The 18,955-nt window shown below is 33.8% G+C and overlaps 2 protein-coding genes across 2 annotated transcripts in view; one reads left to right on the top strand and one right to left on the bottom strand.

Moving 5' to 3' along the window:
• Positions 1-470: 470 nt before the first annotated feature.
• LOC138322927 (3-phosphoinositide-dependent protein kinase 1-like) lies at positions 471-13,314 on the bottom strand. Its single transcript, XM_069267166.1, has 15 exons — positions 13,213-13,314; positions 12,008-12,140; positions 11,712-11,754; positions 11,304-11,441; positions 10,499-10,643; positions 10,088-10,197; positions 9,820-9,925; positions 9,227-9,295; positions 7,774-7,870; positions 7,081-7,260; positions 6,640-6,686; positions 6,037-6,151; positions 5,331-5,428; positions 4,742-4,796; positions 471-4,256 (listed from the first exon to the last, which is right to left on the bottom strand). The coding sequence occupies exons 2-15, from the start codon at positions 12,110-12,112 to the stop codon at positions 4,155-4,157; spliced, it is 1,410 nt and encodes a 469-aa protein (XP_069123267.1). The 5' UTR covers positions 12,113-12,140; positions 13,213-13,314; the 3' UTR covers positions 471-4,154.
• A 214-nt stretch (positions 13,315-13,528) lies between these two features.
• The window catches only part of LOC138322925 (myocardin-related transcription factor B-like), a 95,624-nt gene continuing 90,197 nt past the window's right edge, over positions 13,529-18,955 (top strand). Inside the window, exons 1-2 of the mRNA XM_069267160.1 lie at positions 13,529-13,585; positions 18,033-18,089. The gene's annotated coding sequence lies outside the window, so the exon portion shown is untranslated. The remainder of the gene's footprint in view (positions 13,586-18,032; positions 18,090-18,955) is intronic.

The following is an 18,955-nucleotide window of genomic DNA, read 5'->3' as shown; positions in this document are numbered from 1 at the left end:
GAATCATGGTGATTAAAGATAAGAATGTATTTATGACCATGTGGATTCGAATGTAGCCTATCACCACAGAATAATAGAGGTTAAATATCGGGCATTGTTGTTGGGGAAAGTAATTCATAACGAATCACAGCCTTTATGATCCCGGTGACCTTGATAGGTCAAGTTATTTTAACAATCACAGCCATTAAAGAATATGACCAATTTTGTTTGTCTGTCGACCATCTTGTTTTTGCATTAGTTGCAAAATACAATATGCATAACCACGTTCTAGGCTCCAAGCAAGGAGAAGCTACATAAGACATTTGAGAAAGATCTCCACAGTATCAGAAATGGTGATGACAAGTTGTCAAAATTCATCTTGTTTTCAGTTCAGATTTTGATTTCCCTATATTAATGCTAAGATCATATTCTATTTGCTGGTAAACACGTCATGCACAATGTATTTAATCATAAACAGTACAAAACGGACATGGGTGTTATGAAATTTTATTGTATAAATGTTCGCATTAAGTTCAATCTCTTTCAATACGTGGACATGGTTAGTGTTAACAAGTAAGATTCTCTACCAAGTAAACTGCAGACAGAACTAGTGTCCTTATTACTGTAGCCAACTTACTGTAAAATACAACAACCACCACCTACTTCCAACAATCCTTTAAGACAAACCAAACGGTTGGTCCAATACAGCACCATCTAGCCAATCACACTGATTTATACATGTATCAAGAAATAAAATATTTACATGATCATATTTGTGCATTATTTAGTTTGGAATATTTTTTATAAATCACAGAGCAATAACACAATCTAGCATATGGCATTTGTAACACTACAACAAGAGTTCATTGTAAAATAGCTCAGTAACTAGTCAAGCACTGAACAAGTTACTAAAGTGTTGCATTTTAAGCTAGTGTCTGATTCACTTAAGTTTAATTACACAATTTCATCTACCCATCATTATTCAGTCATACTTCATACATAAGGATCACCTACATTAAGATCTACGCTTAAAGTATGGTAAAATCCTGATGTTTCTGCATTCTATTTCCTCCTGAACTGATTGAACAAAACAGGCATCTTGCAGCAAATATTGGGGCATTCATTTATTTAATAACATTATTCTTACATATTTGACAGAATTGTCATCGACAGCATTGTGTCCATATCCCTATTTGACAGACAGTGGTAATTTCATTCAAATGCTGATGAATGAACAGTACGAGTCAAACATCTGAATCATAGAGTGAAAAGCCAAATATAAATAAATGGAATCTACTTCATGATAGTCCAGATATGCAACTCACCTAGATACATTCTATCTAGTTCATTTAGCAAAATTAGGACTCATAATTGAGAAGGTACCAGGTTTGATTCCTTGCAGAGACAAAAAAAAACCCAACAAATTCTGTTGTATATAATGAGACACTAATGAAACTGCTGTATAACTTAACAATATGATATAACAGTCTCCTAGTTTTCTGACAGTATCATATCAGCACTTACATATATATTAAAAGTAAAATCATGTACCATATAAATACAGACGTGTTTGGTTGCTATAGCAACTATAGTTATAATTAACTGAATCTTCACAATTCCAAAATGATATACATGTACTTGGAAGGTATGTACCATACCCAAGAGGTATTGTAATAATCTACAGGAAATGATACTACTGGAGAGATGAAAACTAATTAGGGACAATGTCAGGAAAAAACAGGATACCCCAGCAAACAGGAAACAAAGGAATATCATAATCATAACCAAAGCTAGTATGTGGTATAATATATACGGATACATCTTATATGTGACTCTCTTAAACTGTACATTGTAAATATCTCTACACATCATAAGTATCAGACAATATGTCCCTGCTAAACTGTACAAAATGTCTATAGATTGACTATTCCATTCTACAGCATTAAACTGTCTATAATTTCATCCACACAATAAATAATTCTTTTTCACCAAACATTCTCTCTCAGTCCACAGCTTTCCTGATACAACTGATTATGGAGTGAGATTATCACAGATTGAAGAGTTCGAGTCATGGTCCTCTCTCGATAGAGAAAGGTGATGGCCCTCTCCTGATAGCAAGAGTTGATAGCCCTCTCCTGATAGCGATCCAATAGCAAGAGTTGATGGCCCTCTCCGGATAGTGAGAGTTAATGGCCTTCTCTCGATAGAGAGAGTTGATGGCCCACTCCCGATAATGAGAGTGATTGGTCCTCTCCAGATAGCGAGAGTTGATGGCCCTCTACCGATAGGAAGAGTTGATGGCCCTCTACCAATAACGAGATTTGATCCCTACTCGGGTATAGTAGAAGATATACAAACTCTAGTTAGCTTTACAAAATCTTAATTTGAGTCAATTCTGATACATGAATAAAATTTCCAACTCAAAGGAATACTGTTGAGTTTACAGAAAAAAAATTATGATACACACCGACAATAACACACTACATGTAATAAAACAAGGATTTGGTACCCTCTAAGGATGTGCAGTTAATTTCAAAAATAATTCAAATTACCTGATAACAATGGATTTTTCTTCAAAACTTTAAAAGATAAATTTGTCAACAAAACATGCATTTTAAGGTTGTAAAAATGAAAACTAACATTTGCATACATTAACTATGCTTGACAAAACATTTGGTCTTTTGGATGGTCCAATGTTCACTTATTTGATTCTAGTCCCTCCCCAACAAAGGTAAACTGCCTAAAAGCTAATATTTCTCAAAAAAAATTTTTTTATGCTTGCATTAAAGTTTGTTGTAGTCATTATTTAATTACATGTGGTCTGATTATTTAACAAATTTGATATGTACTATATATCTTAAATGTTGCCAATCAATATGTAAAACTCGAGTGCCATGAAAAAACATAATACGAAAGCAAAACAAGCTCACAAATATACACTCCCCTTCCCTTCATTTATATAAACCCCCATTCTCTTTATATATCTACATACCTTTTATTTGAACATTAGTTTACTTACATGTATTGCAAAACATGATCAAGAAAATAACATTAACTTGACAAATGGCCATCAAAAAAGAACATCAGGACTGGTGTAATGGCCAGGACACAAACTACTCAGATGTACATTTGATAATATGGACGCAAGTTCTACATAAATTAAAGAGTGGTCACTAGAAACACCTGATGTGGGTTAAATAGGAGTGCATGTTGATTTGAATCTCCAATTTCAGTTATCCACTCATTCATTGTATGTATACATACCTAGGTAAGTGGTCATTATTAGTTCTTTTAAGCAATCCCAATCACAAGAGCCAATTTCGTTTATTTGGAACAACTGGTTCAACCATTTGTTAAAGTCATTATTACAAGTATACATCCTGACAGACCTGCAGTTTTTGATACAGGCCTGTGAGGGCTTTGTCACGGCTTGTCTGAAAACAGTATAAAATCACCTGGTCCGTCTTTAATTCATAAACAAACAACTCTATCCAACCAGTCAAACCTTATTACCGAATATGGCCTAGTATTTCACCTTGCATATGTTATCTGTGAACAGTCACAATCGACACCTACCCACAAGAGAAAATAACTGTAATATGCAAAGCCAGAAAACCTTTGTCGTTTTGATCACAATCAAACAAGCATGCCTTGATCAAACTCAATATAGCTCTTTAAAATCAATGTACAGCCATTAAGGATTCGAGACTTGATGATATATTTTCATACCAACATGAATTTGAGTTCTTGTGTTCTTAGTGTAGTTTGATCATTATATGGAACCCAAACAACATCATTTAATACTACAAACCTGTGTGTCTACATTATTTATAGACAACTCTCTTTTTATCTTACAATAAGATTTTAAAGATAACAAAATCAAAATAAACAAAGTTGTTACCGGTTTATAAAAGTACATAAAATGGGACACTGTTGTTAAGTGTATAAAAATCCACTGAAACAAGGAAAAGAATGACCAACAAAATTCTATGTTATAAACATAAATTAATGCAGTTTGGTGTTTTGACAATAAACCTGCCATCCAGTGAGTTCTGACAGTATTAGGATTTGGTACCATAGTAAGTCTGCTACACTTCATCGATCTAGTTCTGACAGTATTAGGATTTGGTACCATCGTAATTCTGCCACACTTCATCGATCTAGTTCTGAAAGTATTAGGATTTGGTACCATAGTAAGTCTGCCACACTTCATCGATCTTGTTCACCCAGTCTTGTGACCTCGAACTTTTATCCTCCAGGTAATATGTTCTGTTGGGCTGTAAAAAGTGGGGAAATATGACATATAAAGCGTAATAATATCAGGACACAAATCATAAATTATCCTGTTTAATCTTTCTTTGTTCTGTAAGATTAAATATATATATATTTATGTTCACTTCAATCTTGCTTCTTAGATCTGCAAGATTCATCTGATTTACAAGTCTAGTTTTGTGTGGCAAATAAAATGACTTAAAATCTTGTCTGCTGTCATTTCTACCAACAAGTATTCTGAAAGCGACTCTTATACGGGTACTCGGTAAATGGAAACATCAATCAGAGGCTGCTTTCCCCACTCAAAGAAATGAAATTGAAACTTTTGTCTATATTTCCATAAATACTAGTTATGTGATAAATATAAACTTACACTAGTGGCTACATTATATGAATTTTATCAAACTCTTTAAATGGAACTTGATTAATAAATTTCATATAACATAGCAAATCATGTAAGATTCTTATCATGTTTATGTTGGATACTTACAGTATGAACAAAAAATGTTTTAAAATTTTTAGCTTCGGGTTTCAAATCCTTGGACCTGTAAAAGAAAACAATCCATTCTTTAGAAAGTAGTAAAAAATAAACAAAATATGGTAATTGTAGCACACCATTGTTTACATAGAAAATTTTAAACAAAACGAAATCTGTGATGATTAACCTGTAAACAAACACAAAATCTGGATCAAAATAAAGGGCCAAAAGTTGGTTTTGATATCAATCATTGGAAGATCAAAACTCTGATAGTGATACAAGCTTCAATATCACATTTGCAGATGAATATTTGTCATCAATTTTGTTTTTGTAATCTCATTACTTTGTGTAAATTTCCTTTAACATCAAGGGTCTTTAAAGGTCCAGCAAAGTTTGTGAGGGGAAGGAAAGTCTGAGTCTCATATGTTTGGTATCTGCCTATCTAGCAAATGTCCTATGTGGGCATTAATTTTGCAACCAAGAGATGGAGGGCAAATGGTAGAATGCCACTTTAACCTCTTCAATCCTCTTAATCAAGTATGGATGTGGACCAAAAGAAAATAATTTCTGGACAGACAGAAACATGTTAATGCACCCTTACCATGGTATTTGGCCTTTTAACACTTTATTTGTAGGATCAACATAATATAGGTGTGGCCCTTCTGTTAGTAGAAACATCCGTCTCCGTGCAAACAAACCCTACAAATATTCAAGCACTGTACATTACAAAAATTCATTTTACTAATATGACACTTTTTCTTGTGTACAGTTTAATTCGTACTTTGATACAAAAAGATTATAATGCCATAGTTACGGATTTACAGCTTACTGTACATTGTTTTATTTAACAGTGATCCTGTGTATCCAGTAATTGACCAGAGACATTGCTGGGCAGAATTCCATTGTCACAAATTGTACCGTGAAATTAATATTCATAAATTAATATTCCATATTAACTGTGTAACAAAATGGCTGCCAACATTTGATTTTTTTACAGCATATTTTAAATTCAATGTCAATCAAAATGAGTTTTTTCAAGTTACATGTGATAAAGAATCTGAATTTTTTGTTCGTTTTATTTATTTTTTTCTTCATAACACTTGTTTCAAAGTTTCTGTTGTAAGAGAAGGATCTCGGTAATAAAAACTCTCAGAGTTAATTTACCAAAATTAAAACATAATGAATACCTATATAACATTGTAATATTTTACATACAATGCATTATTATTGATCCACAATAAATGCTGCAGCATAGCTTTGAATCAATTTTGCATATAATTAATAACTAAATAATTATTATGACATACCTTTCTCTTATCTACAAGTCCTTGCTTAAGAATGAGATTGCCTTCAACAAATTTGTGATATTCATTTTCTTTGGCCTGTGCTTCTATTAATGCTTTCCTCTCATCATCAGAAATTCTAGAAAAAGATTTAAAATGAAGATAACTGCATTAACAGATCACTAAAGTTTGTACATTGTATATATCTTCTGTTTCAATCCTCCTCTGATAGTTGTCATTGTGTTGGTTTGGTTTTATTTTCTTTAATATCTTTTAAACATCAAAGGTCATTTATGGTCCCTGTATGCTCTGCCAAAGATACAGAGCAGCATACCCCAGTCAGACTAATTGGTAGACTGGTGCTGAGCAGACATGAATGCCATTTTTAAATTGCTAAATGTATCTCAGTCAGGGAAACAATTAAGGGCCTTCCTCACGGGGCCAAATGCTCAACTCAAAAGTAAAAGTAAGGCGGTATAAAGTATTGTGATGAATTGCTTGATGTCTGTGATTTTAGACTTGTTTAAATAATGTGTTATATATTAGCTGACTGTCATCATTATGTAATATATACATGACATTGCCACATTTTCTAGACATCACTAACGATAATCCAGGAATACTTACACCGTTTCTGTTATAATTTCTGCAACTCTTCTATCAGAAAGGCCAGGCTGAAGTTGGAATTAACAAATATTTTATACTATACATGTTTATCAAGTGCTTGAGAAACGACTGAAATAAAGACTGCACCACACACTTGAAATCTTATTTTTTGTTCGAAAGCAATAAACTAAATGAAAATTAAACAATCATAATCATTGGGTACAACAGGGTATGTTTGCCTTCTCTGATATTAGTTTTGAAATTGTTCAGTAAATCTTATGTTCATTGGAAGTATTTTATATTATTATTTCCTATAAAAAAAATATGAATCTATGTTATGGTTTTTGGTATTAGTCTATCAAACCAGGTTGACTGAACATATTTAGCAATGTCATTAAGTTCACAACAAAGATATGCAATATTCCTGTGTATGGAAAATATTCATCTAAATAAATAGATCACCTTATAGTTTCCATAAATATTTTCGGGATTTTCAGAAGTTGCAGGAAGATATGGCTGCAATGTTGGTGGTTTCTGTTCTTGTACTTTGTCCCAATCAATATCTTCAAAAAATGGATGTTCTTTTAGACGTTGGTATCCTCCCTGTTCTGGACAACCAAGACGTTCCGATGGCTCTATTACCTGTAAAATGATAACATTTACTGTAGAAATCAATTCATTCCAACAAAATTGAAGATGACTTCCTTAAGATAGGGAAATTTTATCAATTCTTTCACAAAGACATCACAAGTTCTAAATTCAATTCTATGAGAGAGTATTGTTGTCACATCAGTTATTTTTGAGTTATATTTGTTTTTATTTATTTGAGTCATCTTAAACTTTTGAGTGATCCAAAATTTTGAGTCCTCCTCTCAAATTTTCAGGTTAATAACCAAGTGATAATAAGATATTTTGAGATAATAACCAGAAAATTTCAGATCATAACTCAAAATTTCCGATGAAAAACTAACTGATGTAGCAGCAATATACTGCATAGAATTCTATCTTGTATAACAAAGTTTTTAACTCAACATTTTAGACATGATCCAAATATACAAATAAATTAGTTGTTTCTTTAGAAAACTTAGGTACTGTGTTACGTATTTGTTTATTTCTTTGTAAAACAAACATTGATAATTGGAAACTGTAACTTACCAATAACTTCTCAACCAAATCTCTGGCGACCTCACTAAAACCATCGGGGAACTCATAATCTAACTTCATAATCTTCTGAAAGATTTGATATTCATGCCTACAAAAAAGTAAATTATACTGCCACCAAACAGATCTATACTGCATAACCAAATTTTAACAGAATGGTATCGAGTACTTACAGAGTAGGCATATCAACAAGAGGCCGATGGGCTTTAACGGTCATCTGACTCTTGGCATAATACAACATAGTCGTTTAAAGATTTTAGCCTATTTGACCCCTGTGAATGAAGATCAAGGTCATTTTTTTTAAAACAAATATGGTAGCCCTTCATCCCAGCATGCCACAGGCCCAATATCAGGTCTCTAGGCCTCTTAGTTTTTCACAAAAGTTATTTAAAGATTTTAGCCTATTTGAACCCTGTGACCTTAAATGAAGGTCAAGGTCATTCATTTGAACACACATAGTAGCCTTTCATCACAGCATGCTACAGGCCTAATATCAGTACCCTGGGCCTTCTGGTTCTTGAGAAGAAGTTGTTTAAATAATTTAGCCTTTTTGACCCCAGTGACCTTGAATGAAGGTCAAGGTCATTCATTTGAACAAACTTGGTAGTCCTTCATCCCAGCATGCTGCAGGCCAAATATGGGTATCCTTGGCCTTTCAGTTCTTGACAAGAAGTCGTTTAAAGATTTTAGCCTTTTTGACCCCTGTGACCTTGAATGAAGATCAAGGCCATTCATTTGAACAAACTTGATAGCCCTTCGTCCCAGCATGCCACGGGCCCAATATCAGTTCTCCAGACCTCTTAATTTTTCACAAGAAGTTGTTTAAAGGATTTTCGCCTATTTGACCCCGGTGACCTTAAATGAAGGTCAAGGTCATTCATTTGAACAAACTTGGTAGCCATTTATCCCAGCATGCTGCAGGCTCAATATGGGTACCCTGGACCTTCTGGTTCTTGAGATGAAGTTGTTTAAAGATTTTAGCCTTTTTGACCCGTGTGACCTTGAATGAAGATCAAAGTCATTCATTTGAACAAACTTGGTAGTCCTTCATCCCAGCATGTCACGGGCCTTATATCAGGTCTCTACGCCTCTTAGTTATTCACAAGAAGTTGTTTAAAGGATTTTAGCCTTTTATGACCCCTGTGACCTTGAATGAAAGTCAATGTCATTCATTTGAACAAACTTGGTAGTCCTTCATCCCAGCATGCTACAGGCCAAATATTAGCACCCTGGGCATTTCGGTTGTTGAGAAGAAGTTGTTTGAATGAAAAGTTTATGCACGGCGGACGGTGCACGACGACGGACGGAGCATGAATACAATAGTAAGTTTAAAGTATTTTTTATCTCTTTTGAACACTATATTACCTGAGTTGACACAGGACCGTGTTTCAGATTTCTAGGAAATTGTTTAAAACAAAAATTGATGATGATATATTCCATTGCTTACCCTCCACGGAATGGGACTAGCCCAGACATTAACTGGTATATAATGCAGCCAAGAGCCCAAAGGTCAGAACTGGAAATAGAAACAAAAATCATCAAAAAAATAAGAGCTACTGAATGGTATATTCTAGGTTTGTCTGGTGCTGCTGGTTGCCGACATGTTTCGGCCTTAAAGGCAGGCCGTCATCAGTGCACGGCTTACATGGTGTACAAGTAGTACAGTATGGCAAGGTCATGTGATAGAAACAACAATGTTACAGAAACTGGTGGTATGGTTAACATTTGCCATGTACATATAAAGTTTCTTGATTTAGCACATACACCAGATCATTAGTCTGGGTTAAAACAAATTTTGAGGAATAAACTCTATATATTATAATACATTCTTTTAGATATTGGATGGAATCCTCTACCAATCATTGTTAGGAAACAAAATATTGTCAATGCTATTTTTTCATAAATTAACAACTATTGTTAGTCAAACAAGTCTTTGTAATTATCTTTCTTTTTTTTATTTAGAAACCAACACATATCCTTTATTTTTCCAAATAAATATTTGTATTGATATCCGCGATATATATTGTACAGTTTGTTTACCTGATACAAGGTTTTTTACTGGTAAGGATTTCCGGTGATACATATTGTGCTGTACCCACAAAAGAATTCTTCCTCTTAGGTTGATTTTCAGGTTCTGGTGAAGGTTCTGAAAAAAAGATCATTTACAATAGGTTACAGGTATCAGCATGATCACAACATACATGTATATACATATCAAATACGAAATAATAATAGATACATATTAGAGAAGTCATATGCCATTTTTTTTTTTTTTTGCAGTTAAAAGAAAACTACAATGTATTTTTACCTGGTCCACTATTTGTTGATTCTTGCAAATCCAATATTTTAGCACTACCAAAGTCTGTGATTTGTATATGCATTCCATCATTCAATAAGATGTTTTCTGGCTTCAAATCTCTGTAAAAACAAGTCAATTCAGCAAATTACAGTCTCCCAAGAAGAATTTGAGGATTTTTTTGTTGATGATAGTTGGAGATCAAAATGTAGGGACCTTTTTTCAGTTCATGCACAAAGTCAGCAATCTTACTGTTTAGAGGTCTGAACTGATGTAACTAACTTAATGTATATCATTTTACTTTTCCCCTCATTTTTCCTTTAGAAAGCTCTGTCTTTCATAAATCTGTATTATACCTTATAACCATTATACAACGCAATTCATAAATCAATGATCTTAACTTTGATGGGGTATTGTGCTTACCTGTGAATAATGCCCAAGCTATGCATGTGCTCTAGAGCCAGAACAAGCTCTGCAGCATACCAACGCGTACATTTGTCATCAAAACATGAAAGTCTATTGAGGTAGTCCAACAGCTCGCCTTGTCTAGCATAGTTCAGTACAAAGTCTTATCTAGTTAAGGATATAGCACACAGTTTTCTCACTTATGGTACCTCTTTGATGCATTTCATTTCTGTCATTTTATTTATTTCTTTTATACTCTATTTGTACTATCTAATCCCTTCTCATTAAAGTATTCATCTGACCAAATGCAAATCGAACCTATTCAGTGCTTTGTAACTAGTGATGCTTTAAATGTTGACGGGTGCTGCAACATGACGTAAATACAAAGACCCTTTGTGCAGGATGAGCTAAATATGTTTTAAGTATTTAACACTCTACTTTCAGTGTGAAAAATCCATGTGATCAATAATGAATGGTTTCAAAGTTTATGGTGCACCAAACAGCAAAACAGTCAACACAGTATATTTTTTTATAATGTGGTTTGCTTACACAGACTTTTAAGCATATTATTTTTGATTTTATTAATTTTCAAAAAGTTGCACTTAAGTAATGGTCTTTTAACAGTTGAATTTTTTTTTTAAATATAATTTGTAAAATATAACTTTCCAGTATGTACTTCAATCAGCAACTGCCAAAAAGTTTGGATAATTTCTTAAACTCAAATGCCATTTTATTAAAATGGGCTCTTCAAAGCCAAGGAATAAAAGAAATTGACACTCTTCATTCAGGTTATCCTTAATAACTTATATACAGAAAGGGATACAGAGTCTGTCTTGGTCCTGAAAGGTGTAGAAGAGACGTATAAAGAATGCATGGTTCAACTTCATTAAAACTTCTTTCTCTCTCATCACATATTGAGTCTTCTTCTCTCGCATAATATGTCGTTTGTCCAGTACTTTGACTGTAATCAATGGATAAAAAATATCAATTGTCAGCATAGTCATGAGTTTGTTTAAAACATCACAAACTTAACTTTTGTTTAATAACATTAAAAATGTTTTCCAAACATTAACTGTGTAATTCTATTTTTTTCTGAAAAGTTTTGTCATTGGAAAACTCAAATTTGAAACAAGTTAAACTAATAATGAATTTTGTGAATTTTCATTTGTGCTTGCTTTTTAGGACAATTAGTATCAAATGTACAATATCAGATTAGAAACTTTAAACTCACCTGCAAATTCATTTCCAGATTCAATTTCTTTAGCCAAATACACCTGGAAAAACAAATCAATATAAAAATGTACACATTTTGCACAATGAGAGGTTGATGTTTAAAGCTTCAGTCTTCAGTATAGAGGGAGAATTGAGTTAAGATTCAAAATAGCCCATTTTACCATTGTATAAGAAGAAGGTCGAAGCTTACATATTAGTCTCAAAACTAATGCTATGACCTCATCAATGATGAGTTAATCATAAGTTAAAGGGGATAAGATCATGAAAGTTATAGGTGAAGAAAAGTTGTTTTACTGTTGAAAAGGATCCTTCACCAATGACTTTCCCAAATATGAAGTCATTGGGAGTTTTTTTGGCAGGCTTCTTTCCATTCAACTTGGCAGAGTCTTCCTGTGACATCCTCTTGGTCTTTTACCTAAATCTGTGACTGAAAATAAAATGGCCAATCAAGATAAACTGCATGATTTCTGGTTATATACATATGGATTAATCCATACGTCTACTGGTCTGTAGTGGTTTTATATCAATAGGCGATAAATGACATATATTCAGAAAGGAAATCACCTCACTAACTCTTGATAATATCATAAACACTAATATGTAGCTGAATAGGACTGATTGAATCATCAGAGACCAGGTAGCACAGTCAGTAGAGCATTCGGCTAGTGTTCGGAGGTCATGGGCTCAAACTATCCTTGTCTGGATGTTACCATTTTCTCCTCTCCTGTTACAAAACTGGCAAGATTGTCAACCCCTGTTATAAACATTATAAAAACGAGAGCATGCTTAGCAGGGGGATACATTCAAACTTGTGAGTTATTGTATCTTTGAGGTGAAAGCTTGGAGAAAGGAGGGATGAATTTAGCGAAATTGGACCAGGTCAATCGTTGGTGACCACGAAGCTCAGTCCGTTAAGCATTTGACTAGTGTTTGAAGGTCCTGAATTTGAATGCTGGTCTGGCCGCTACATTTTCTTCTCTCCTGTTAAAAATATAAACAAAATCTAGGCCTTCAATCAAAGATCTTGAGTAATCTTAATTCATTCAAATATCTAGAGTAATCGTCGACACTCAAAGACCTAGAGTATGATCAATCCTCAAATATCATACTTTCATTCTCAATACACCATCAAACTAGCTTAAAATCTGGTTGTCTACTGTACACTCTGCAGTCACTATAAAATGATATAAACAAACGAAATGTAGTGAGAGTACTATGATTATACTATAACTGAACTAGTCTTCGTATGATCAACTCTGATTAACATACAATATTTTCATGTTACAACATGAAATCACTAACTGGTACACAGTCAAATGAAATCACATTTACTTTTACGGTGCATACATATGAAAGGAATCATATAATTATTGCAAAAATTCAGATGCATTATTCTGCATCCTTCCGGGTAACTAAAGCTGTGAAATTAACATAAAACCTGCATTTTCAAAATATTGACCTCAAATTTATTGACAAGGGCATAAACAATTGATACCTACCCAAACTTGAACATTATTTCTCATAAATTAACACAAAAATGCATCACTTTCTCTTCATCAAGTCAAATGTTAACTTTAGCGGAAGTCCATTTACTTATAAACGGATGTATTATATTGCGCATGCGTAAGTGGTAGCAACTTGAGTTATGTAAAAAACAACAGTTATTTGGACAGTTTTCAATATAAATATATACCCAAATTAATTAATTTTCTTGATTATTACATTACCCATTATTATCTTGTTATAATATGGGTGAAATACATGAAAAATGATATATTATACTTGGCGGATTGTGACGTCACACCTGTCACATCCGGGATATTCTATTAGCATGGCGGCTGCAATAATGTTATTTCCGGATAACCAGGAAAGGTTTGTTATGTACCTTTTACTTCGCTTAACACTTTTAAAGGCTCTCTTTGGGTGTTAAAAGATTATAAATTATCATAAATTAGCCCTGATGTTTGACGACCACAAATTATTGAATGCATTTATCAGAAAAGTTCTTTATTTAACCGTCTTACCCCCTTATCATATTACCTGTGTGTTATGTGTGTATTGGATATCATTAGGGGTGCTCACAAGTCTGTGTAGTTTAAGATGACTGACGTGACATATCATTTCTTCATATTTTTGCAATGTACAAGAATGCTACTACAAGGTTATTGAGATGACACTTCGATATTTGGACGTCTAACTATACACTGTCTTCACAACAGGTGATAATGAATCATTTCTGTTTTCAGTGTCTGTAATGTATAGCTGTGGTGTACAGTATGTTTATTGTTGTGTATAGACTGCTATAAATAATACCAGAATGTTCTTTAGCTTAAAGCCCTCATTATAAAACTATGTGTAAACGACTTGTTTGTTGGCTTACAACATGTGCATGTCATTTTATTGTCTCTTGGTTATATAGGTTACCAGTTTTCTTTATCTAACTTATATACAGTAGACCCACTAGTTGTATAGTAGGTAGGCTTAAGTCCTACTTACGGTACTATACACTCAATGTATCTCAGTGTAACATAGGGATCACACCATCCCACTTCAATTCAGAATGTGTCAATCGGATCACCCTGTCCTTTTATAAAAATATGATTTGTACATATACTATAAATATGATATGTACACATATGATAACTATACAACAGATCTAGAGATCACCTCAACCCTACTTCCACTCAAAATACAGCACATGTATAACTGTTTAACAAGAGTTGCCTTGTCAATACACACAATAGCTGCAATATTATAGCTCGACTTTTAGACAAATTATGGTGTCGTCTTTAGAGCTACAATTGATACCTATTACTGCTAATGGACCAAAGTATTATTTATGCAAACCATACAGTATAACCAAAAGTACAGTATATATTAAAATGGTTGTATGTTTTTTTTGGCAAAAAAAACAAAAATATAAATTTATGTATAACAGTGGACCCTCAAAAATCCGGACACCTTCGTTCAACCTAAACCGTCTGGATTACGAGTTTTCCGGACTGCCGAATTCCGTGTTCTTAGTCAATTAAATTGTCACGTACGAGTTTCTCTCCTTTACCTTGTAGTCCATGTTAGGCTTTTATGTAATATGTGTTTATTAAAATAAATACTTCGTTTGTTATGTTTTATAGGTGTTTTTTTTAAATATTATTACGTTAAAGGTAGGTTTCGCCCAACCAAATAAATATTTTTTTTGTGAAATGCGATAAGCGGAAGAAAAGATGAAAAAACATATCAAAATATCTCAATTTAATTTCTTTATGTGTTTGAGATTGAACAAATGTGTCTTGAATACAAAATTGAAGGAAATCCTTGATTTATTACGGTGTCCGTCAGACAAAATAATATGCAAATGAAGCTGCGATGGATTGCGTTGTCGAAGTTTGGCGCATGCGCATTGTCACGCACTAAAAGTAAACAAAATGGCTGAACGAAAGTGCGTGAGATGAAAAAAATATATCTGAATCGGTAGCACCTTAGGATATCTATAGGGAATTAAATTCAGAGATGGCATGTAGCAATAGAAGAAACAGAAGCCACATCTCAAGCGGAACTTGCCGGGATCTGTTGGGACTCGTGTAACGGCATTGCACGTGGTGAGTTAAATTTCAACACATATGCCAGCACACAAACAGCCGCAGACTAACTACATGTATATTTGGTGTACAAAGTTAGCGAGCGTATGTAAGTAACATGAAGTGTTTTAGATTATATGATATGTATAAACAGTCCCTCGCACTTCGATTTTTTGTTGTTGTTTTTTTAACTAAACATGCCGTGGCAAGACTGTCACTTCTATCTGACATTTTGTTGCACGCTTCCGTTTGTTGCTGCGGCCTCGTTTTGGAAAAAATACGTCGTGTTCTATGTAAAGCTTGACTTCGATCTATTTTTAGAGGAGTATTTTCCTGGTCAAGCTAGGCAACTGACCACCCATATTGTTCGCTGTATGCATTGAAAATGATCTGAAGATTATGTATAGGATAAATTTCAATTTCATAGTCTTTATATTTCATTGGGCGAAACCTACCTTTAAGAATATTAAATAAACATATTTCAAAATAAAAAACCGAAAGCCATCGTTAATTGTGTACTATGTATGCATATAGCTACATATCCCACTCTTGATCTGTCATAAAGCAAATTGTTTCAAAATGCCTCACCAAGGATCAATATCATCAACGTTTTTGGCATAAAAAACTACGATAACAAATAGTTTCAAAAATTGGAAACCTACAAAAAAGTAAAATGAAAATTTTACACTTGTGATTTTCTGAGGCAGTGCTACACTAGGACAAAAAAGGCACCATTTCGTACCCAGCTGAAAAGTATAGTAGGCTGGGTCCATATATTTGTTCTACATTTCGATATTTATAACAATTATTTAACCTGGAAGCCAATTAATGCAGTTAGAGTTATACATACATTCAAAACAGAGTTGACCTTAGGGTTACTGAAATATGAAATTGATAAATCCTTGAGTAATATTGACCACGAAAAAAATATTTCTTTTATATCTAGGTTAAAGATTAAAATGAAGGACATAGAATGACCTAAATTGGTATACTTCCATAGTATGACCTTGTTGACATAGCTAGTAACTTGCTGTGTTGGAAATGTAATGTCAGAGATTGGTGAAATGTGAGCTACTTTTATAATATGGTACACAATACATGGTAATGTAATTATTAGCATGAAGTTCAATTGTTATTAAGAAAGAACTTTGAAATGCATTTTGCAATGAAAGAGAAAAGTTATATTTATATACAGTAAAACCCCTCTAACTCGAACCCGGATTCCTCGAATACCCCCTATTCGTCGCACTGGTCATATGGTCCCAATCATGTCCCTATATAATCTATGTAACAAAGCCCCGGATAGCTCGAACAGCTATTCGTCGAATACCCCTTATTTCTCGAACAGAAATATGCCCCCGTTTCATCAAATACATAGTATTTAACCATGTTTTCGTCGAACAGGTGTTCGGCCCTTTAAATTTTTTTACCTGTGTCACACATGACTGCACCGACTGACATGGATATTTGCTCACGATCTTGTGTTTATACAGGTGGCGTATCAAGCCTTTAGGTAATTAAGGGATTAACGGTGTCATTATTACCTACCTACACGATCGCAAGTCGTTGTTTCATGTTAACTTTATTTGAACAGTTCAGAAAAGGCATTAAAATATTGATGTTTCTCTCGTAATTATCTTCGCTGTAAATACGAAAATATGAAAGTTGTTGATCCGTGTTAATAGAAAGTACGCTAACGCATTGGGAATTGACAAAAGAGGCGGAAGATATTACTGCCGTCCGCCTAATTAGAAGTTTAATCTTTTTAAATTTCTGTGTTGTTTTCATTCGACATGCTAACACAATGTTATTCATCGAAAGATGTAAACGATATCAAACGATATGCAAAGTGCGTTCCGTATCTTTTCCCGTACATTGTATTTTGTAACTACTCGTGAACACATGTAACCAAACGCTTTTACAAAAATGACTTATATAGACATCGTTTCTAATGTCCGTAATTATGCTGGTTAATTGTGAGTATGTATTTTGTAAATGTTTTAAATTATTTTGAATAATTAAATTATAGAAAATGTACTACTGGTTAACCAATATGGATTGTACATTGATCGCTTACCCTGCTGTAAATGGCATTTGATTTAAGTTAGAGCTTTCTCGTAAGCATTTCAAACGCTCAATTTATGTTTTCATATTTTTTAAACTTAATATTGCTATCAATAAAACACTTTAATCAAGAAATACAAAATCCTGAAAGATAGGGTAATTAAAACGTATTTGCCGTGCATTGTTTGTCATAGTTTGAGACCGGACATTTTGACTGTTGATCGTGACCAACCTCGGATGAGTCGAATACCCCGTATTCCTCAAACTATTGACCTGGTCCCCCGCTGTTCGAGTTATAGGGGTTTAACTGTATGTGCTAGTCTTCTATTAGTTTTGACAGATAACTACGTTTATAAGCGGTAACAAAGTAAAGATTGTTGTAATCCATTCCTTTTAAATGTATGATTCTCTCTTTTGTGATAACATTTACATTAACAATTAGTATCGGTTGGTTATAACGAACACTAGGCATAAATGCAGTACTATATAATGTAGAAAACGACTACTGATCGATTAAATCCGGATCGTAATGATTGGTAATTGGTTCACTTCTCCAACCGAACCCTCTCTAAACTGGCTGAAATTATATGCACTGACCATGATCAGTTTAAGGAAGTTCCACTGTAATAAAATGTTACATACAATTACCTATATGCAAATAATCTTTTTTCTTGCAGGAAGAATGTATGTTTAGAAGAGACCTTTTGAAAAGTGCTTGCACTAGGAACTGAAAGGTAAGAAAATAGATATTTAAAGTGCATCATGTAGGTCATAAAATTAAAATTGGAAAACAAAACTGAATTTGTCTATTATATAATTATATAAAGCCATTTTTACATCGTTTATTGGCAGTTTGTACAATACAAGCACATTTTGTTTGTGTAAAAGGAACAGGTTGGTATGCCAGCTTGGCTTGTATATAATGTACGTATGTAACAGGGGAGATGAAAATATAATGACCAGACCAGGAGTCGAATCCAGGACCACCGAACTCTAGCTGAATGCTCGATTGACTGAGCTACATTGTCACTTATGATCGACCCTATCCAAACTTGCTACATTTCTCCCTCTATTTCAAAGACTTTTCCCTTGAAGACATGCAAGACCCTATACACCAACCCCATGGGTATTTTAGTTCAGTACCAGTTTTGTATCAGGAGAGGAGAAAATATAGCGGCCAGACCGGGATTCGAACCCTAGCCGAATGCTCTCTCAACTGAGTTAATAGCTGGTCATCAATGATCGCCCCAGTCAAATCACGCTACACTTATACTGTATGCAATGCATGGTCTCTGTCTCTCAGCTATTGGAGTATGCTTCTTTGGCTTAGTCAGTAGAGGTGTTGGTTTGTCATTCCAGAGTCCTATGTTTGATTCATAGTTTGGGCATTTGACATTAATGTTTACTTTTTCCTGTTTTACATATTTAAACTAATGCATGACTTATAGTGAGGCTCTAAATGACATCAGCTGTCAATGGCCCGTAAAACTCAAACAAAGTTTTACATACTGGAGGTCTATATTGGAATTAAAAGATCTGATAGTAGTTTTAAATTACAGAAAAAAATGCACGTCCCCCTGTTAATCAATATATCCAGATA

Source organism: Argopecten irradians, chromosome 5 (genome assembly GCF_041381155.1).
Source record: "Argopecten irradians isolate NY chromosome 5, Ai_NY, whole genome shotgun sequence".
NCBI classification, from domain to species: domain Eukaryota; kingdom Metazoa; phylum Mollusca; class Bivalvia; order Pectinida; family Pectinidae; genus Argopecten; species Argopecten irradians.
Note: the sequence above shows the minus strand (reverse complement) of the source record. Positions and strands in the feature narration are given on the sequence as shown.

What these genes read in the sequence shown, in the direction of transcription:
- LOC138322927 (XM_069267166.1), bottom strand. Translation starts at nt 12,112, where the DNA reads ATGTCACAGGAAGACTCTGCCAAGTTGAATGGAAAGAAGCCTGCCAAA. An exon ending in GTGAAGGATCCTTTTCAACA is followed by an intron (nt 11,755 to 12,007) that starts GTAAAACAACTT and finishes TTGTTTTTCCAG; the next exon opens with GTGTATTTGGCTAAAGAAAT. An exon ending in ATCAACAAATAGTGGACCAG is followed by an intron (nt 9,926 to 10,087) that starts GTAAAAATACAT and finishes TCTTTTTTTCAG; the next exon opens with AACCTTCACCAGAACCTGAA.